At 36.0% G+C, this 19,404-nt stretch overlaps 1 protein-coding gene across 6 annotated transcripts in view; it reads right to left on the bottom strand.

The window, feature by feature from the left end:
• Positions 1-19,404, bottom strand: part of LPIN2 (lipin 2) — a 45,988-nt gene that overhangs the window by 5,091 nt on the left and 21,493 nt on the right. For 5 of the 6 annotated variants that reach the window (XM_082755012.1, XM_082755011.1, XM_082755007.1 and 2 more), the window contains exons 5-19: positions 16,832-16,939; positions 11,712-11,835; positions 10,729-11,050; positions 10,406-10,505; positions 9,095-9,282; positions 8,089-8,182; positions 7,663-7,732; positions 7,469-7,558; positions 6,666-6,748; positions 5,384-5,525; positions 4,385-4,533; positions 3,845-3,931; positions 1,967-2,119; positions 832-946; positions 60-232 (exon numbers count right to left, since the gene is read on the bottom strand). In XM_082755012.1, the coding sequence (XP_082611138.1) occupies positions 60-232; positions 832-946; positions 1,967-2,119; positions 3,845-3,931; positions 4,385-4,533; positions 5,384-5,525; positions 6,666-6,748; positions 7,469-7,558; positions 7,663-7,732; positions 8,089-8,182; positions 9,095-9,282; positions 10,406-10,505; positions 10,729-11,050; positions 11,712-11,835; positions 16,832-16,939 (1,998 nt within the window). The remainder of the gene's footprint in view (positions 1-59; positions 233-831; positions 947-1,966; positions 2,120-3,844; positions 3,932-4,384; positions 4,534-5,383; positions 5,526-6,665; positions 6,749-7,468; positions 7,559-7,662; positions 7,733-8,088; positions 8,183-9,094; positions 9,283-10,405; positions 10,506-10,728; positions 11,051-11,711; positions 11,836-16,831; positions 16,940-19,404) is intronic. The other variant, XM_082755008.1, reaches the window with a different exon arrangement.

Raw genomic sequence — 19,404 nt, 5'->3', positions numbered from 1 at the left:
TATTTTGTAATCTCATTGCCGAGAACCTTCTTTAACTGAAATAATAAAAATGCTCTTACGAAGACTTGTTTCCTTTAGTCCGTTCTTGGATCAGTTCACCCTTTGGATTCACAGTAAATATTCTGCAGTCTGGAACTCCCACTTGCATGTAGGCATAGACATCCTGTGAAAAGCATGAACAAACGCACATGCTTTGACACTTTCTTATTGAATGTGATATACCGAACAAATTCTTGAAGGAATAAGAAAAGAGATTTAAAAGCTGATCCAACAGTATATAGAAAAACTCCTTAAAACAAATAAACAACAAGCATACGTTGTAACAAAGCATCTCCCCCACCCACAACCCGTAAGTCTGTTCTCAAGCCTTGGACCACAAATATGCACCACAAAATCTCTACCACACGGTACGACTCGTACTACTCCCTGTGACAACATTCCTCTTCGGAATACCCCTTCTCTCAAGCTCTCTTACAATAGCACTGAGCTACAGAGAAAGTACAGGAACTATGATAGGAAAAAAGATTCAAGCTTGAGGAGTATGGAATTCCCCTAAATTATAATGCTGTCGTAACTGCTGAAAAAAATATAGAAAGGTGTTACGTATTTAGTAAGACCCCGGGAACACTAATACATCTGTGTAATCTTTTTTGTAAAGGAATTCTAAAGCTATAGTTTTTATTTAAGAATCTGCATGGCCAAATCTATAGAAATATCAGTGTCCCATTCCCACATTCAAACTTTAACAGACACAAAAAGAAAAGCCTATTTCCCTTCCCTCCCAAGTGCTTCATGCATTTTAACCCTTCAAAGAGAAAGTCTCAGACTTACATTGGGCCTGTTTCCAAAAGCAGCATAGAAAGGCTGTTTACTGGGAGCAAACAAGTTCTTGATATCATTCAAACATTCAATTTTGAATTTTTCAGGCTTCTTTTCTATGACTTCCCTAAAATAGAAAATTAATAGTCAAATTCTAAATCATGACCAAGCAGTGGGTACTCTCCTTCACCAATTTATCTGATATTTATATTCTCATTATTTCCTGTTCATAGTGTGGCTAGTTACACAGATACTGGCAAATACTTTTCCAAGGATGATGCAAGAAACAATAGAAGAATAAAAACAACACTCACAGTAAAAACAGGTGAATAAACTCACTAAGCTAGGCTAACTAACTGTGATGAAGTTCACAGCCCATGGTTGCAGTTTATGAACTGCTTTTATCGTACATTACCATCTAGAACAAAAGCAGAAGACTGAATCAATTACACATAAGCTTGTTACCATTCCTGCCTCTGAAAAAATCTGCAGGACTAATAGGAGACCACAACAGAAACTGCTGTCATTGTTAGCCATGACTCAGTTATTTGATTTTAATAATAACAACAACAACAAAATGAACAAAAATACTTTTACACTATTAGCTCTTCCAATCAAAAATGAGGCAGACTGTAGCTGGTTCAAAAGATTGGCTGGGCTGAGCCACAGCTAAATTCCATACCCAGCTGTAAGCAGTCACGTACGGAACACTCCCAGTATTGCAAGATAGACTGTTAACAGTAAGTGGTATGTCGTGTTTTTTTTTTTGTTTGTTTTGTTTTTGTTTTGTTGTTTGTTTTTAAATTTATCTTGCATCAGAGCACTGATGAAAGCAGAACCTAATAGTAATCACTCACAGATTGGAAGAACATAGAAAGCAGAAAACAAGCTGCACTGTGACAGGCATTTTGTGTTTAGTAGCCACATCTAACATGTCCGTAGAAACAAAAGTATACTTCTTTCAAGTGAAATTCATGCAAATCGCCTATAAGTGATCACTAGAGGGGCACTGAGTCTCAGTAGCAAGCCAAGCAGAGAGCAGAATGTTTGGATACACAGTTATAATGATCAGCATCCCAAGTCTTTTTAATTCGCTTCCTGGTCTGAGATGAGGAGGGAATGGATATATGAAATCCCATGTGCTTACCTATGAAATGCAGAAAATAAACTGCTGGGGGACAACATGAGAGGTCCCCTGGGAAGAATTGTTCCTTTGTCATTCACCCAGTGTAGGTATCCTCTAGTTATATCTGCCATTCCAATGGCACGGGCAGAACAGTATAGAAACTTGTAACCATTTCTGGAAAAGAAATACCAACTTAGTTCCTTTTCCTGCTGAAGATATTCTTTGTCAACACAGGCATCCTGTACCAGCAGCATCCAGAGGCACCAGTTTAGGTACTGGCTTGCTGCAGTGAGCTTCACAAACTCCTAGTGAAAAGACTGTTCTGCTGTTATTAAATCAGAACAGCATGTAATAGTTTGAAAACGACTCAATCAAAACTGAAAAACAGGAAATGCAAGAAGAACAAGGATGGTAATACTAAGATTATGTATTTAGATGGACTCAGCTCTGTTTAGATAAACGTCACACTGGCTTCACCCAGTTTCCATAATATTGAATACCAGATCTCCTGTCTTTTATTTTTCCTCCATATTGTTACCAGAATTTGCAGCTCATAGCAAAGGAAGCACAACCAGCATTCATCCGGCCCCTAATTTTTTTCCTAAAGACTTCGTAGATCCATCTGTTAAACAGATTTGTACACAGTTACTGCATACACAAAAGGCTTGAGTGTTTATGTGCATTTTCAAAGACAAGATTCAATTTGGCAAATAATCCCAAAATTACTCTTCTATTATACACTGAGCACAAAACAAAGTTCTGGTTATCTTCCATAGACTGCATGGGGCCAGAGACAAAATTTAGCTCTATGTAATACCACACACACAAAAAATGGATTGCCAAGACCCCAAACTTATTTTAGTGGAAAGAAAAACTACTAAATGTTAAGCCAAAGAAAAATGGATTATTTTAAGTGGATCACGAAGTGCTTTAACAGTTAGCCATCCCATTATCCTCAATACCAAATTATTATTTCTATCATCAACGCACATGTTTTTTTGGTATGGTTTGTTTGAAAGTTTGTTAAATGACCAAATCTAAGGAAGAGAAACAATGCAGGTTTATTCTGCATAAAGTTGTTGGACATAAATACAATAAGGCTATATTCCTCTTAACTGCACACTACATTTGTAAGGCTGTGGTTCACAATACTTCTGAACTGAACACCTCACCACTGCAACAACAGTGAAATCATCTTCCATCTCCTTCCTCCCCTTTTCTAGTCACATGAGCTGCCTCTGATGGCTCTTGCAGACAAGGTGAGCACATTCAGGTGACTAACCCAGAGAGCAGATGGCAAAATTGCTGATTTGCTGGATGGTGTTAGCTTATTTCAGAAACACAGCAAAGTGAGTGACAGAGAACTTGAACCAGGCTGCCAACCTTTGTGTCAGTGGCAAGTTATTAATTAGGTTCATTTCAGGACACAAAAATGTATCCTAAGGAGAGTTCACTTGACTTTGATAGCAAACATTAAAACACAGAATATTTAGATATTGGGAGGGCACTGTTTAGGTTTGAATTTACAGGGTGCTATGCTTGTAAAGACTTTGTGATTAACCTGAGTTGGTGAAGATAAACATATGCATGACTGTTTGAGAAGCTATTTCTATTATGGTTCTCTCTCATAGTCACAATGATATTACACAGTTTTTAAGAACTCAAATGCAGAATCAAACATTTGAAAAAGGAACTAGTAAAAGTGTTGGCTTTCATTCCTATTGAAGTATCTGAGGGAAAAAAACTTAGTTTTGTTTGTATATGACAGAAGTAGCTCCCTTCCATCATTTAGACCAACACATCGTACTGAATTGCAAAATTATTAACAGCAATTCAATTACCTGCCCATTAATTCCCAAATTCCAGAAAGCCCTAGCTGCTCATAGATTACATACTCACTCATTTATGGAATGATAGAGTTTTGCAATGCCCTGATGAGTCCAGTCCTTGCCAAACTGAGGGAGAATATGTCCTAAAGCATCAGACCTAAAAAGAAAATTGGAGATAGGTGGAATTGTACAAGTTCGTTAAAGACAACTACTAATGAATAAACAATTTATGAGTATTTACAGAAATACCTCTGCAGAAGGTCCTAACCATTTCAAAAGAGAATTAGTACTAGATATAGTACTAGTTAATATCTACTAGTTAATACTAGATAGGCCATAAAGCACAAGTCAGTTTCCAAGTTAACCCATGGTTGCTAAACCGAAGGAAGTCTGACTGGAAAGGGCAGTTGCCACATGCTAGTCACACTAGTCTCTTAAAAGGCTCTTCTAGTTTGCTGTACAAATCAACATCAAAGCAACACATATTTCTTACAGCTGTTAAAAATGTCAAGTCACCTTAAATCAAGCCTCTTTATCTGATCTTGAAAAGCAGGATAGCATCAATAAAGCAAGATAATGCATCAAATACAAAAAAAGAAAAAATATTTACTTGGTTATTGTTCCATCAATGTCTGATATGATGATTTTGTCATTCCAGTTCCAGAGATATATTGTTCCTGCACAACGGCAAGTCCCTTGGTACTGGGTTGTAATACTAAATACAACATCATTAGGGCCATCTCTGAGTTTCAACTTCGCCTTTAGAATAAATTGAAATATAGAATTTTTAGAATCAAAAATAAACTCACAGAAAAAGGCTCCTATAAATTTTCCTCTTCAGCTTTGATCAACTCGTCAAAAAAAGTGAACCATAGTTTAACAATGGCACAATTTCACTGGCAAAGCCTGCTTTGCACTGGGTACATGTATTTGCCTCTAAGTTCTTTATCTGATTACAGCAGCACTGACCACAGCAGTAACAGAAAGTGTTTGACTCCTTCCTATTTTAATTCTTGCTATTACCATAGGCTTATGTTATTAGCAAATACTATTTGCTAATATATTAGCATATATATAAATAACTCTGTTTAGTAAATGTGTAAACAACCAAGCATGCAATGGTATTTTCTACCTAGTGGGTGCTTTCCTCAAAATTCTTCCATGATGGAGATCATATATTTAGACAGCAGAAGGAACTTGTAAGTTAGATTGAAACTAATAAACAGCACACCAACCTAGATGTACAGTTAATATCCCAGGATATCCAAATTGCAGGAAGTGACTATGTCACTTTCTTAACAATTTTTTTTTTTTTTTTAAATCAAAATACAGAATCACGATCCTTAAAAAAAGGAAAAATAATAATGCAGCTGCCCACACCAGCAATGGAAAATACTTCATTTAAATTTAAAAATAAAACTAAATATTGCATTTTAAGTTTCCCCATTCCTTTTTTCTACTGCTGAAAGAGCAACCCAATAGCATTTTTGCCTTTGTGAAATGTGTTTACACTTACCTTGTAACAATGAGAAAAAAAATCCAACTTCTACAGTCAAACAAAGAGTATAACTATGACGCATTCTATGTGCAATGAAGGCATGCCACTTACTATTTGGTCCGAAGAGAGTCTAAGTGACTTCTTGTAAGATGGAATGTTCCCATGGGTCGGATGCTCTACTGTAGAATCTATTTTCAAGGATTCCTTCAACTCTTGTGATGCTTCATCACTAGAAGAATCATCTTCTGGAGGTCTAACATGACATCAAACAGAATAATTGTAAGCGCCAGAAAAATCTTTCTTTAATGATGAAAGACTCCTACACAAGATTAATTTCTGGTTATGCCAAGGATTCACTACTAGCCTGATAGCAGAGATTAACAAAGTCCAAAGTCTAGTTTGTGCCCAGAAAAAGTCAGTACATGCCTATAAGCAAATAAGACTTGTAAAGCATGCTACTACTGATGAAGCTCTAAGTATTACTATGCACAGTCTAGCTGGCTCCACACATGATGAAATTAGTAAAGACATTGTCAATTGGTCACTAATACTGTGTTGATTAATTAAGTATACTGCAGATGAAAAGGGATACTAAGAGAGTAATAGTGTCCTGTTTTTAAAGAAAAGCTGTCACAGTCACTATATTTTTTTTTAAACTATGTGATAAATTAGCAGAGTAGCTCACCTTTTAAGGTTATTCAGATTTGTTTTTCTGCTAATTAGAGATTTCAAGATTAAAAGTAGCATTTAATTTATCTTAATTTCACAGTATATTCAGTTTCTTAAATTTTAAAAACAAAAACATTTACAAGTATCTTCATGAAATCATGGGAAAATATGAGTGTACATATTTAGACTGAAACAGTTTTGTGCTAAATACTGCTAGTTTCCCATTACAATCTTGGGCAACTTGTGTACTGTAACTAATGCCATTTTATTGTTTCAGTTATTTCATGTTACAAAAAATGCATATGGTTTAAGTTATTCAAAGCCTATTATGATTATACAAAAGAACATCAAATGATATCTCAAACAATCCCACTAGTAAATTATAGGGTGGTGGCCCATTGCTAAAGGTTACCATATATGTCTTTGTTGTTCTGTCAGTTACATTGGAATTTAAGAAGTAAAAACAATAGGATTCAGGACATAACTGTAGTGTATTTGTAGTTGCTACAATGTTTACTGCCACATTAATTTTGTTGAGTTGTTTACCAAACACATCTGGCTTCTCTTCAATAGCTTAGAGGAAAACATTTCTCCCACAGTGAACTCCTACTGAATTCTTCCTCGAGAGAGGGAGGGAGGCAGGGAAGGAGGGAGGGAGAGAAGGAGAGAGAGAAAGAGGGAGAGACTATTCAGTACACAAAATATTCTTCAGGCAGGAACACACCTACTATTAACTTGCTCTTTTATAGTTGCTGGCAGTTCATTTGCTCTTTGCGTCTCAGACTTCCCCTCTTTTGCTTCTGGTATCTAAAGCAACATGACAATAAAGAACACATTGATATTTAAGCATTTTAAAATGATCCAAGTGAACTCAACAGTTCATACGTAAGCAAATAGCTATCAGTATAGTACATACGCTACATCAAGTCTGAGAATCACTCATTCTGAGAATTATTTAACAAAAAGGTTCCCTATGAAGGAGTGATCTGTTAAAGCTTTTCAGTCTACCAAGAAAAAAAAAACAAAAAACACTCCGCGCACCCGAAACTGAGAAATACTAGTTTGAAATGATGAATTTAGCATTAAAGGAAAGTCGATCTCTAAGCTTGTAAAAATCAGGTTTTTAAAAAAGGGAAGATTTAGGACATATTCAAGGTTTAGATAACAGTCTAAAATGGAGTGTCTCAGCATAACATCTACTGTGCACCTACTTAATTTGTGTATAAATTCCTGAAATATATTGCAATGACTGAAGAGTAGCTTTGACTTGACTAAGCTTATGGCTTAGAAGAAAGGGTTTGAAGAATAATGTGCAAAAGCTGAATAAGTTGTTGAAGCAACTAGGAGCAATGAAAAATTATGTAGTATTTCAGATAAAATATTCAGAAGTAGCAATAGGTACTGCAACAGTGAGTAACTCCCAGCTGGCAGTCAGTGACAGAGCTGTATGAGAAGTGTTCTGAGGCACTTTTGACAAATGGACTTCTAAAATCTTTTAATAGATGAGGAAAATATAAAATTGATTACCTGTTTAGTCATGCTTTCTCTCTTGCGCCAGAACCACCACCTTCCAGACTTCTTTGGCATCTTTTCTTTGACCCAAGACTCAACAGTAGCCTGAAAAAATAGGTATGTTTTTAAGTTTGTGTAGAAAAAAACAGAATAAAAAGGTAAGTGTATTACTACATGCAAAATCTTTAAGAAGTATACATCTCATTTACCTTAGGCAAACTTTTCTGAAACACTTGCAAACTCAGAATCATTGGAGCAGCCAACGCCCAGTTATAATACCTGTTTAAAAACACATTATTGATAAGTTATTGCAAAACCCGAATAGAGGTAAATAAATACCAGTGTGCAAACTGTCCTTTTGTTGATGAAAAGATGTGTTTCCTGCCAACAACTAAAGTTTGTTGCAAGTGGAATTATTTTAATATACACACCAACATCAGTGCTGAAATGAAATCTCACTTTGATTTTGAACTAAAAGCTTGCACTAAATCTAGCTTTAAGCATTTTTCTTTATGACCAAGCAGCAGATCCATCAAAAAATAAGTCAAAATGGAAGCTGAGAAATGCACTCGCTTGATAGGGTACATTTTAAATAAGGTTCTCTACGAACTGATTTTATGATACAGAGGACTTACCTGTTGTAAATCCTTATTACCAAATTAGGATTGTCTATGAGTCCGGGGTTCTCAGCAAATTCATGATAAGTAATAATATGTTCCATGAACTTTTCTGCAATAGAAGCAGATTTGGATTAAAATTAGTAATACGGAATCCTAAAATGTCTGATTAGTCTGTGTCTAGGAAAATGCTTTGTCACTTCAGAGTCTTTGCTAATTTTGCAGCATCACTTAAGATATGCTAATATGGCCTACCTGTCAAGAACCTGACTGCCTTCTCAGTAGCAAGGAAACCCTCATAACACTTTAACAGTCACAGGAAGTAAGAAATAAGAAACTAGAAGAAGGATTTGTTCTGAGCCCTTATAATATTCATACAATTTTCACTTGATGACTTAAGAGATGGGATGATCATTAAAAAAAAAAAAGTAATACTAAAAACACTGATGAAAATTATGCACTACTAGAAGCTTACTCAGAATACATAAAACTGAAGTTAAATGCTGAAGTTAACATTGTTAGCACTGAAGTTAGTACAAAGACAGAAGAATCAACAGGTAAGAAAGCTAAGGGTTAAAAAACATTTAGGATAGGAAAAGTAGAACAGGAGATAAGATAATAAATTAGTCTCGCAATGGCTAAAAAACACCACCAAGGGAAAACACCAAGCAATTAGGAAGAATACGGTTTGTGAAGATTTATAGTGGAGTAAACAAGGAACTGCAAACAGAAATAAGACTGGCTAGTCAGACGCGTAATGTGTAGCATGAAAAAGGAGAAAAGCATTTCTCAAGACTCTACGTGCTCTTGACTAACTTCAGGCTAAATTCCACAATCTCTGCTTGGCAAATGCTTAAGAATTTTAGAAAATGGAATATGCTTCTCAACATAAGCCTAATTATAGGCCAAAGCTTCATAAGGTAGAAATAATTTCTATTTCTACCATATATATGCACGCACACACACACCACTTCATTTAACTGCCTGAGCTTTACTACCATTTATGATTTAGTTTCTCACATACCTTTAGAAATCTCCCCGTTTTCATTGAGACCTCCACAAAGTGAGAGAGTAACATCAGGCAAGTCCATAGCAGAATCAGACATGCACTCTGTGCCACTATCGGCAGCAGCGCTTCCTACTGACTGGGGTGACTGAGAACCAGAAAGGGTATCTGACTCAGCCCACTGCCTGAAGCCTGGATCGGAATCACTACAGGGAAGGGAAAAAAAAAAAGGAAAAAAAGGAAAAAAGAATCACATTTTCCATAATTATTTCTCTTGCAAGCAGATGTATAGATTTTAGATTATGGAATGAGCTGTACGATTAATCAAAAATGATCTTGCTGTTGCATTTTTCTAATGTCCTGCATCATTTTACAACATAAATACATAAATTTAATAATAAAGAGAAATCAGACACATACACGCAAACCCTTTATTAATCTCTATCGATAGTGTCCAGTTCTCCTCCCAACATCCATCTAAATTGGGAAGTAATTACATTTCTTTTGCCTGCAACAAAACTGGATTTAAATGAGGAAAATTCCTCTACATGCTATAGCCACAGAACAATACCATGCTCCTCAGTCTTTACCAGAACGTTGTAGAATAAGAATAAGAAGGAAAAAGGACATTGCTTTATATTTTTTAGAACACTGTTTGGAAAAAGAACTGCAATAGGTTGTCTTTTAAATAAGAAAAATACCATACTGACATCTAACATTATGATTATTAGTAACTATCAAAATAAAACTAAAACTTTTTACAGTTATGTTCTCCTGTTGCTATCAATCCTGCCCCCAGACCCACAAACTGAAAAGTTCACAGGTCAACAGAAGTTAGACATTTCTTCCTTATTAGGCTGTATTTTTCCAGAATGACTGTCCTGGAAGAATTTTGTAGAGTATTTTAAGAGTACCTAGAAGGCTTAGATTTCATAAAATACAAAACGAGGGAATTTTGAGACTGATCCTTGCACAAAGATTGTAAGTGATTGTTTTTGTCTGTTTTGATATTTAAAAACTAGCTGGAAAGAATGTACAGGGCATGTAAAAAATAAACTGATGTGTGTTTATCTAGAGCTAACAATATTTTCAGAACATACAGTTTATACAAAGATGAAAATCTCTCAGTAAAACTCTCACATGATCTTTCATCGTGTTTCTTGCCAAATCAGAAACCAATTTCCACAATGAGATTAGGACCAGCTTCTTCACGAACACCTAGAAACCTGAAGTCCCATTCTCTTCTTAGAGACACATCATACGTGTAGTTGTTTACATAGTGCAACTGCAGTATAAGCCTAGGTTCATGGAATTTTAGTTTAAAGTTACCTTTTGGGAAAGTAGAGTGCTGCAACTTCAGGTTCCAAAGCCTTTAGGTCCTCCAAGTAAATATCATCAGGCCCCTGATGATGACTTCGCTTGTGCACCCCTGTTAATTTTAACAATTAAGGTTAATGAGATCCAAAGGCATTAAAGACAAACATAATTCTGGAAGATTCAGACTTACAGCATTTATAAATTGAAGAATTTAATTATGGTTTTAATCAAGACTTCAAAGAGTTTTAAGAAAAAAATGAAAAGGCACATTTGTGCTTTTTCCATTACTGCCTCTATCTGGTAGATCAAGCTGAAGGAAATAATCAGTTTTATACCTTTCTTTTTTGAAGGAGAGTCAGTTTTTGCTGTTGGTTTTGTTTCTGGTAGAGGGTCTACCAATAGTCTGGAATGATGGTCAGCATCTAATGTTAAGGAATCCTGTGGTTCTATGATTGCAGAAGCAAGAGAATCTTTAACATCCATTTGCTTAAGAAGAGGATGAGTTCTTGGCTCAGGTTTTAGTACCGTACAGACAGAATCTTTCACTACATCATCATCTTCAACTTCATCAGAGCTGAGGATGACCCTAAAATGAGTCTTTTCTGATGGTGTAATGGTAGCTGTTCTGGGCTGTTCCAGTTTTTCTTTCTTGCTTATCTGAAAAACAAGACTCCAGTCAATCCTTTCACTTCACATATTTGTTTTATTCTGGTCTGAACATTAAACCTGTACTCGGGGTAATTTTGTCAGTAAACTTGGTGCCCTGATCACAAGTAAACTGGGTAAGAATTTAAACATGTATTTTAGCAACATAAAACATGGCCTACTGTATTGGCAAAGTTCCCTATAAGAAAAACTTTATACTAGCTTATTAGCAAGTTCCATAAAAAAAACTGGCAAGTCTTGACATGATGACACAACAGCAAGAAAAACGCGTAAGCATCGATGTGATAGGGCTTATGCCATCAGCTGTCCTGTTAGAAAAAAACATATTCCATCTATTAAGGCTACCCTTCCTCTTTAGGATAAACTATAGTTTATCCTAAAATAAAGGAAATCTGTTTCCAGAGTTGCTTTTGTCAGTTTCTATCTAGAAATTCAAAAATTTTACATCACTGCAAAGCTTTCAAGAATTACTTTGCTGATCAGCTTTTGAACTCAGTAACATCGACTATCAGGCAGCCACAAGGGGGTGCTACTTTCCTACTTCAGCTGAATTATTCTGAAGAACAGCAGCAGATTTACAAACCACTTGCAGTGCACAATTTTAAATATGCCAAAATTCGGTTCAAAAATTTGCGACGGTAAATAACTATACCTTGGTTGATTCTGGGAATCCTCCCCATGTCCATTCCATGTGAGATTCAGATCTGAGCAAGCTCTCAGCAGGTTTAACTTCTAGTTCTGAATCACTTTTAGGGCAGACTGGCTCAGCGTAAGGGCTAGCAAATCAACAGGAACAACAACAAAAAAAAAAAAAGCAAGAAAGCTACAGTGTTTAAAATGCATTTGTTGTGCAGCTACTGTTGGTAGAATTTTCTACAGCTTAACAGAGGTTCACTTATTCTGCAACATGGCAAGAAGCCCAGCAGTTTTCAGACAGCAAGAAATTAGGTTAAAACCAAAATCACATTAAAGGACTTCCTTGGTGATCACCCTAAACAGATTCCTTCACTTTATCTGCAGTGTAGGTATAGCTCTCTCCTAAGCCCACATTCAATTAAAAAACAAACAGAAAAAAAAAAAAAAGTTGATTATCCAAAAGTACAGCAGAAGTCTGCTTTGAGTTTCTTTGTTCTATAAAGATACAGCATTTAAACTTGCTATGCCAAGACCTGAGTAACAGCAGTTTTACAAACCTAACTCACATGTGAATGAAGCAACACCAAATCCTGGTCTACAGGTGGGAAAAACAACATTAGCAAGGTAATTTAGGAGAGGCAAGGGAGATTATTTGAAAACTTCTTTCAGGCTACATGACTTATTAAAGTTCTATCTTATTCCTCCCACAACATTTACTATCCATAAATCAGAAAAAGACCCTTTGAAATTTACTTCTTTTGGCTTAAAAGTAGTTAGAACTCACTCTACAAAATGTAAGAAAGGTGTGATTTCAAAAGTTTCGAAATTATTTTGCTCTTCAGGTCTTAGGGAAGAAGGGAAACACATGATGTTGTTTTGACACAGTATTTAGGGGTTGGGAAAGGTCCAAGTCTGTCCACTCTCAAATAAGGCATTTATAATTCAGATTATGGAAATTCTGCTCTTTTTACACTTTGACATTCACAATGTTTGGGGATTGTTTTTTTATTTAAATATAAACCTTGATATCGAATACTGAAAATTTTATAGTAAATCCTACAGGTATATCACTTATGTGTGCATGTGTATATACATACATATATATATATAAACATATAAAGTTCTTTCAAGAATTAATTAATGCAAGTATCTTATTTGAAACTTTCTGGAGGTTTGTGGAACCAGGGTTCCACAATAAGGAACAGACATTGGAAGCAAGCAAATCTGATCACTTGATCACAATCCAAACAGTAAGTGTCCTTAATAACATTCTAAGGGACACCAGAAAATCCAAGGTAGCAGTACATTTAAGCAAGTCTACATGTGATTTAACAACATTGCTCTTTTCCAGTCTTCATTATCCAAGGACACAAAAGAAAAGTTTCCTACTAAAAGTTTGCACTTTCTACACTGTTAGAACAACTTAAAGTAATACGTTGATGAAAATACATGCACGTATTTGTTACGAGGAGGAATATAAACTCATTTTCCTTTGGTGTCAAATAATTTGTTCTGCCTACATCACAAGTCAACTGGAAGCCAAGCAGACCTATTAACCTGTTTCTTAGCCTAATTCTTAATAATCAGCAGTACCTGCAAAAGACTGAGCACTTCAGGGCAAAATCTGTTCCATTTCCCCTGAAGTGCAAGTTTTCCATTATCATTCTCAGAAAGAAGTCTACTCGAAAGGCTCATGCTTGTAACAGTGATCCAGTCATGCTAACATTGCTTGTTAAAACAGGAAAATCATCGATGGTATCAGGTAACAAATAGCTGATGGTTATTCCTTTGGTTTTATTCTAGTGAAGAGGACAGTGGTTTGAAAGAAACTGTAGCGTCTCCCTGAAAGACTTGGGCTGTTACATTCACTCAGCTCCCTGCAAAGGTTCTGAAGAGCAAGAGGGCCAATCTCCAGGAAAAAAAAAAAAAAAGAGGCAAAAAATCCCAACCAGCCTTTCAACTTGTCCAACAAAAAAAACCTTCCCCATTTTGAGAAAGTCATGATTACCTACCACAATGGTTAAAATGGAAGTCTTGGAAGATTCACGTTTGAACACATAACATACATGGAGGAACTTCTAGCCTTTTATTAGAAGAAATTAGACCAGAGAGCCAAAAGACCTGTGACCACCTTCCACTTTTTCTTAATGTGAAGTATCATTCCATGCTTGCCTCTTGTGATGGAAAAAATGAAACCACATCCTAAGGCCTTCCTCTGCTTCAAAATGAATGTGGCCCCACTCTCAAACACAAAACTACTAAGTAGATCTGTTGATACCACCCTAATGAATAAAGTATCAATTTCAAAACACAACATAATTTACCACCATATATCTGTGCATCTGTAGTGGCTGTTTCTATTTATTTTGAGTAGGCAACAATGCAGTGCCTGTTCAAAGCTAAATACTGCTCCTTAAATAAAATACCTAGCACATTTGAACACAGGCATGGCCCCACTACACATATACACAGCCTTTAGTGCAAACAATTAGCATCCCAAATAATTAGCATCCTATCTTGTCCCAAGGGTAAGCAAGCCTCCTGTCTCTTAAGCTTTTATCAAAGAGATTGCTCTCTGAAGTAGGAGTAAAGCTTTTTGGATTTAGGAAAGAAATCCTATGACTAAAAATGTGAATGATTTACTTAGTATCTTTCCCCTAGACTTCTGTTACCTTAAATGACTCAACTTTCTCCCACATTTGTAAAGTGTGGATTAGTAGCTAAAATTCTTCAACGTGTACAGTCCAAATATAGACTCACACTAGCCATGAAGTTTCCATTTGGGGATGGACTTCTGCTCAGAGAAGTTGTGGGTGCCCCATCCCTGGAAGTGTTCAAGGCCAAAGCTAGATGGGACTTTGAGCAACCAGAGGCAGATTTGCTTTGGGACTCAAGTGAATTTATCCCTCAGATGGTACCTAAGCATTAGGATGGGTACAGCTGGACATACCGTTCTGTTCAAAAGAAAATATACCCATGTACGCTGTTGTATATAGAAAAAAAGGACAAATAAGGGATTAGATTTCTCAGCTGCAACTAACTACAACTGCAGAAGCGAGAGATGTATCTAGCTGCCAGATTTGAGTCACTTCAGTTAATGCTGTGTACTTGGATAGGAAGAACACTGACATCCAAACACTGACACAGGCTAACCAAGAAATGGAGAACCTACTCTCTTAAGTGGCAATTTACCAACCAGTCACCCAGATACCACCGGAGATGAACTACTGTGATAGGCAGTACCTGCAGTAAAAAGTTTTCAAGGCTGCATTAATTAAAAGACAAGACCAGAAATCACAAACACTATATTCACAATCAAACGTATCTATGCCTTGTGAAACTTTCATATGAAAACATCTCAAAGATTAAGTTGTGAAGTAATCCTCTTTTTGAGATATGGTAACAGCTAAAGTTACCATATTAATTTAAAAAAAAAAAAAAAAAAAAAAAAAAGACTATTAGCTGTTCCAGGTCTCCCAAAAAAAAGAGGTTATTATAACCTCTAATTTCTTTCACTGTATGATATATGCATTAAAGAATCTTTCTTTGGTGGCTCAGGAGAAATAATTCAATGTAAAACTTCCCTTTTCCCAGATAGATTTTCCCCACCCCCCAAAAAAAAGGGAAATAAAAATTGGCAATTTCTTTATTACTGGAAAGCTTCTTGTTAAAAAAAAGAAAATGAAAAACAGACGGTCCAGGCATCTCACAAGATTCACAAACAAATTGCTATAGAAGACTACCTCAATAAACATGTAAAGAAGAAAGGAGATTAGCACTGAAAGGATCTTGTCTCCTAGATATAATCTGCTAGCCTATGTTAGCTAGAGTTCAATAAACTGAAAAGAAGTACCAGCCTGTCTTGATGAAGGACTTGATGTTACAATTAACTAGATGATATAATCCATGTGGCACTGTATCATTCAGGGTCAAACACTGTGGATGCTTTTCAACCACAAACCTTTAGGGAACATTTGAACACTACACTTATTAAGCACAATTGAGGATGTGGATGTCAGCCCAAAACATAAAAAGGAACAATAATGGGATTTCCTGTCCAACTGCTTCTGAGAGGCTTCTGTTCATTAACAAGCTATGACTGGGGGAATTGGAGAATTAGCAGGCACCAAGCATGGTGTGGTGCATTCAGACTTACTGAGGCCATGGCCCTGGAAAACACCCAAAGCAGGGAGATTATTTTTAAGTATTTTCTGAAGCTTAATCTATTCTGCTGTATGAGTAAAGAAAAACAGGCACCTGGTACACTGAGCAGCAACATGCAACAATGACCATCACACAGGGCTGACCAGTAATGGTCACCACAAATGACACCATGAAAGTATCTGCTGTGAGGTAGACTCCTCAAACTGAAAAGCAGTAAAACTAGACACTCACCAGAGTTGACATGAATCACAGCATGCTGATCAGCATCTTCTGTTACATACACGCCCTTCCCTATGCTCAGTGTTCAGGTAAAATTCACCTCAAGGTTTGCATCTACTTACACTAATAGAGATTAGTGTTAGAGTGGTAAAGCCAAACTTCTGAAGAATGAGTCTTGAAAAAGCTCATAAATGCCCCAGTCACTAACTGAAAATTGACTGGTGAGCCTTATCATGCCATCTGTAAGAATCCACAATCAACAGATGGTGCTTCTGGCATCTCTGGGCTAGCGTTCTGGTACCTAGCAAATCCTCTGTTCTGTGCTGCAATGATCCAAGCTAAGGACCTCGCTTTACCTCAAGTAATTTGCACCTGACAAGTTCGAACTTACATACCCAGTGCTTCTGCCTTATGGCATATCAAGTGTTACTTATGCTAGTGTGAGTCATGGGAACACAGGAACTTTTTGTACAATTAATAAGATTTTGTTGAGAAAGGTATTTTCTTTCTTTGATAGTGAATTTGAGCAAGAACATTTTGTTCATTTGAGGAAAAAGACAAAAATTTGGTTTAATACATAGAGTGGAAAATTCCCCAAAGTTCCAAATAAGCAGCTTATGCTACATTGGGTATCACAGAACTTAGACGAGTTGGATAGTATTACAGATCAAGAATTAAAAAATAATAATAAAAAGGCACTTTTATTACAATCATTCATCTTTATATGCACAATGACATTACAAAGTGACTTACTTATCCAGAGGAGACCAGTCTCCATCAGATAAGGGGTAATGATCTGTTGAGTGATAAATCAAAGATTCTTTTTGTTCTTCGCCTTTTGGTGATGAATTTGAGGATCCTCTGCAGAAATAACATGAGACATTTAATAAGTCACTGTAAGAAATCTGCATTACTAATTCAGTTAGAAAAGTGACTTTACATGCTATTAAAAATCCAAGATCTAAAGGAAGAAGTGTAGAGCTTAAAGAATTCATTGTTTGCAGCACACCTGTAAACAAGTTAATTATTATAGAAACAAATGCTTTGAAATATTGCAAGTTTAAAAGGTCTCTGATATCATGTAAGTTAATACTGAACAAGGAATTCACGATAACTTAAGTGATACCACTCTCTACAGCCAGCTAATACTGCCAAAACCCAAAGCTGAACCCCAAACCCTCACTTAGACTTGCTGCTGGCCACACAATTCATCCATGTTTGCATCATGGATGCACAATGCACAGTGCAAATAATACAAAAAAAGATGAGTCTGTAACTTCAGCGTAAAATGTGAAAAGTTATTTTAAGACATTATTATGAAAGAAAGAAGAAATATGTCCTCCATTAGCAGCATGCTTGTGCTGAACCTCTTTTGGAATGCTAATGCTAAATTATCTTATGGACATAGAAAAAAATTAACACTATATATTAAAATACATGAATACTTAGATTTTACACACTTATTTAATACTGCAGTTTACTTAGGCTGTAAGCAGTTACAATGATCTCTCATTTGAGCAAGTCTTTCATTTGGAAGAGTCTAGACTCTGTTAAGATACATTTCTAAGCTCAGTATTTAATACTGGGTATTATTATTCTTATGAAATGAGAATCCTGATGATGAAAGCTTGGCTTGATATTATAGCTGCAAAGACTTTTGTACACACCTTTGCACTCAAACCAAGCTGTGATAGAAAAGTTTCATACTATTTTATTCAGTGCTAAGTATCTAAAAAACAGGCAAAAGATTTTATCAAAAGATTAACAAAAGCACACTAGAAAACTATTACAGAGGGGTCCTCAATATTTTGACTTTAGAGGGTGGGCAAGATGACAAGTAGGTGGGGTTCTAAACAGATTTTATTCACCAAAAACTAGCCACCAAATGAGTTTACATGAAGCACCAAAAAAAAAATCCCACAAAAATATAAGTGAATAAATCTCATCTCTAAGATTAAAAATACAAACACAGTCAAAGATCACTGAAAATAAGAGTGGAGAATTAATCAGTGTATACCAATTTATAACATGAGTTCACTATTCATTCCAAATTACTAATTTTGTAATGTTCATAAAGACTGCTACCACTTCCTCTCATACATATCCATTTTATATTGAATCAAAATACTGAAGATTTTGGAGACAGGTAACTTCTTCCAGTTGATGCACTGCATGGCTGGTTTAAGAAACCAATGAATCATTTAAAGGCATTATGTTAGAACGCTTCAGAAGGTTAATATACATTTAATGCCTTCCTGAAAGCACGGATGAATTGTGTGGATTGAAAGTGAAAATCATTTCCATTTTACAGGGCTGGGAGGAGTCGTGAAGCATGACCCAGGACTGACACTATGCAACACCCCTAGCACTAGGAAAAAAAAACGCCCTCTGTTTCTGAGCGCATGCACTAATTTCAGTCCTGCTGGTATTTTAGATTATTGAAGCATTTGTAACATAACTAGATCTACAGCATGCCATCATAGCTAGAAGACACAAAGGCCATTTAAAAAAAAAACTCCATAAACATTTGGAAATAGATTTTGAATTTTCCCAAGGAACAGGAAACAGCTTGTTTAGCACTCTGTAAGGAAAGAACTAGGTAAGACATGACGTGCTGGTACCTATGGCTGAATTTTTGACCTTCCTGTTGGAACTCCACCCTCTGTTTTCCTTTCTCAGTGTCACTCTGCAATCTGAAGATATGTCTAATAGCAGTGTAAGGTTTTATTTCTTTATAGAGAGTTTTTTTTTCAGTACCAGGCATTTATGGATATCACACAGGGCTATAAAAACACTTCAAACCTACTGATAGCACCTTACATCCCCACGGGATGTGCACAGAAACCTTACGAATGTTTTTCTACAACAGTATCTTCAACTGGAAAAGAAACTGTATAAGCTTATCACAAAGCATTTTATTTCCTGCCTTGGTAAGCCACTGGAATGATCATCCATGAACTCCACTAATAGATACATAGCCATGAACTTACTGTCTCTGGGTTTCAATTACTACAATTTAATTTTTCAGTCCTGCACTTAATGATCATTCACATGAAAACTGCATTCCTTTTTCATAAGGTCACCTTCCTTTCGCATCACAACACTGACAAGGCATTTCTACTGCCGTTTTTGTTATTAAAAGTATTATGGTTTACAAATAAAAAGCCTTCTCAATCCTTTGTTCTAGACAGTACAAAAATAAAACTGGGGTAACCTTTATGGAAACACTATTGCTTGTTCAGCTACAACTAGACCAGACATTTCAGTCAAACCTACAAATTTTTACTCATCTCTTATCATATTAAGATAATTGCTAGAATATTAAT

This window comes from Aythya marila (assembly GCF_965140915.1).
Source record: "Aythya marila genome assembly, chromosome: 2".
Lineage (NCBI taxonomy): Eukaryota > Metazoa > Chordata > Aves > Anseriformes > Anatidae > Aythya > Aythya marila.
Note: the sequence above shows the minus strand (reverse complement) of the source record. Positions and strands in the feature narration are given on the sequence as shown.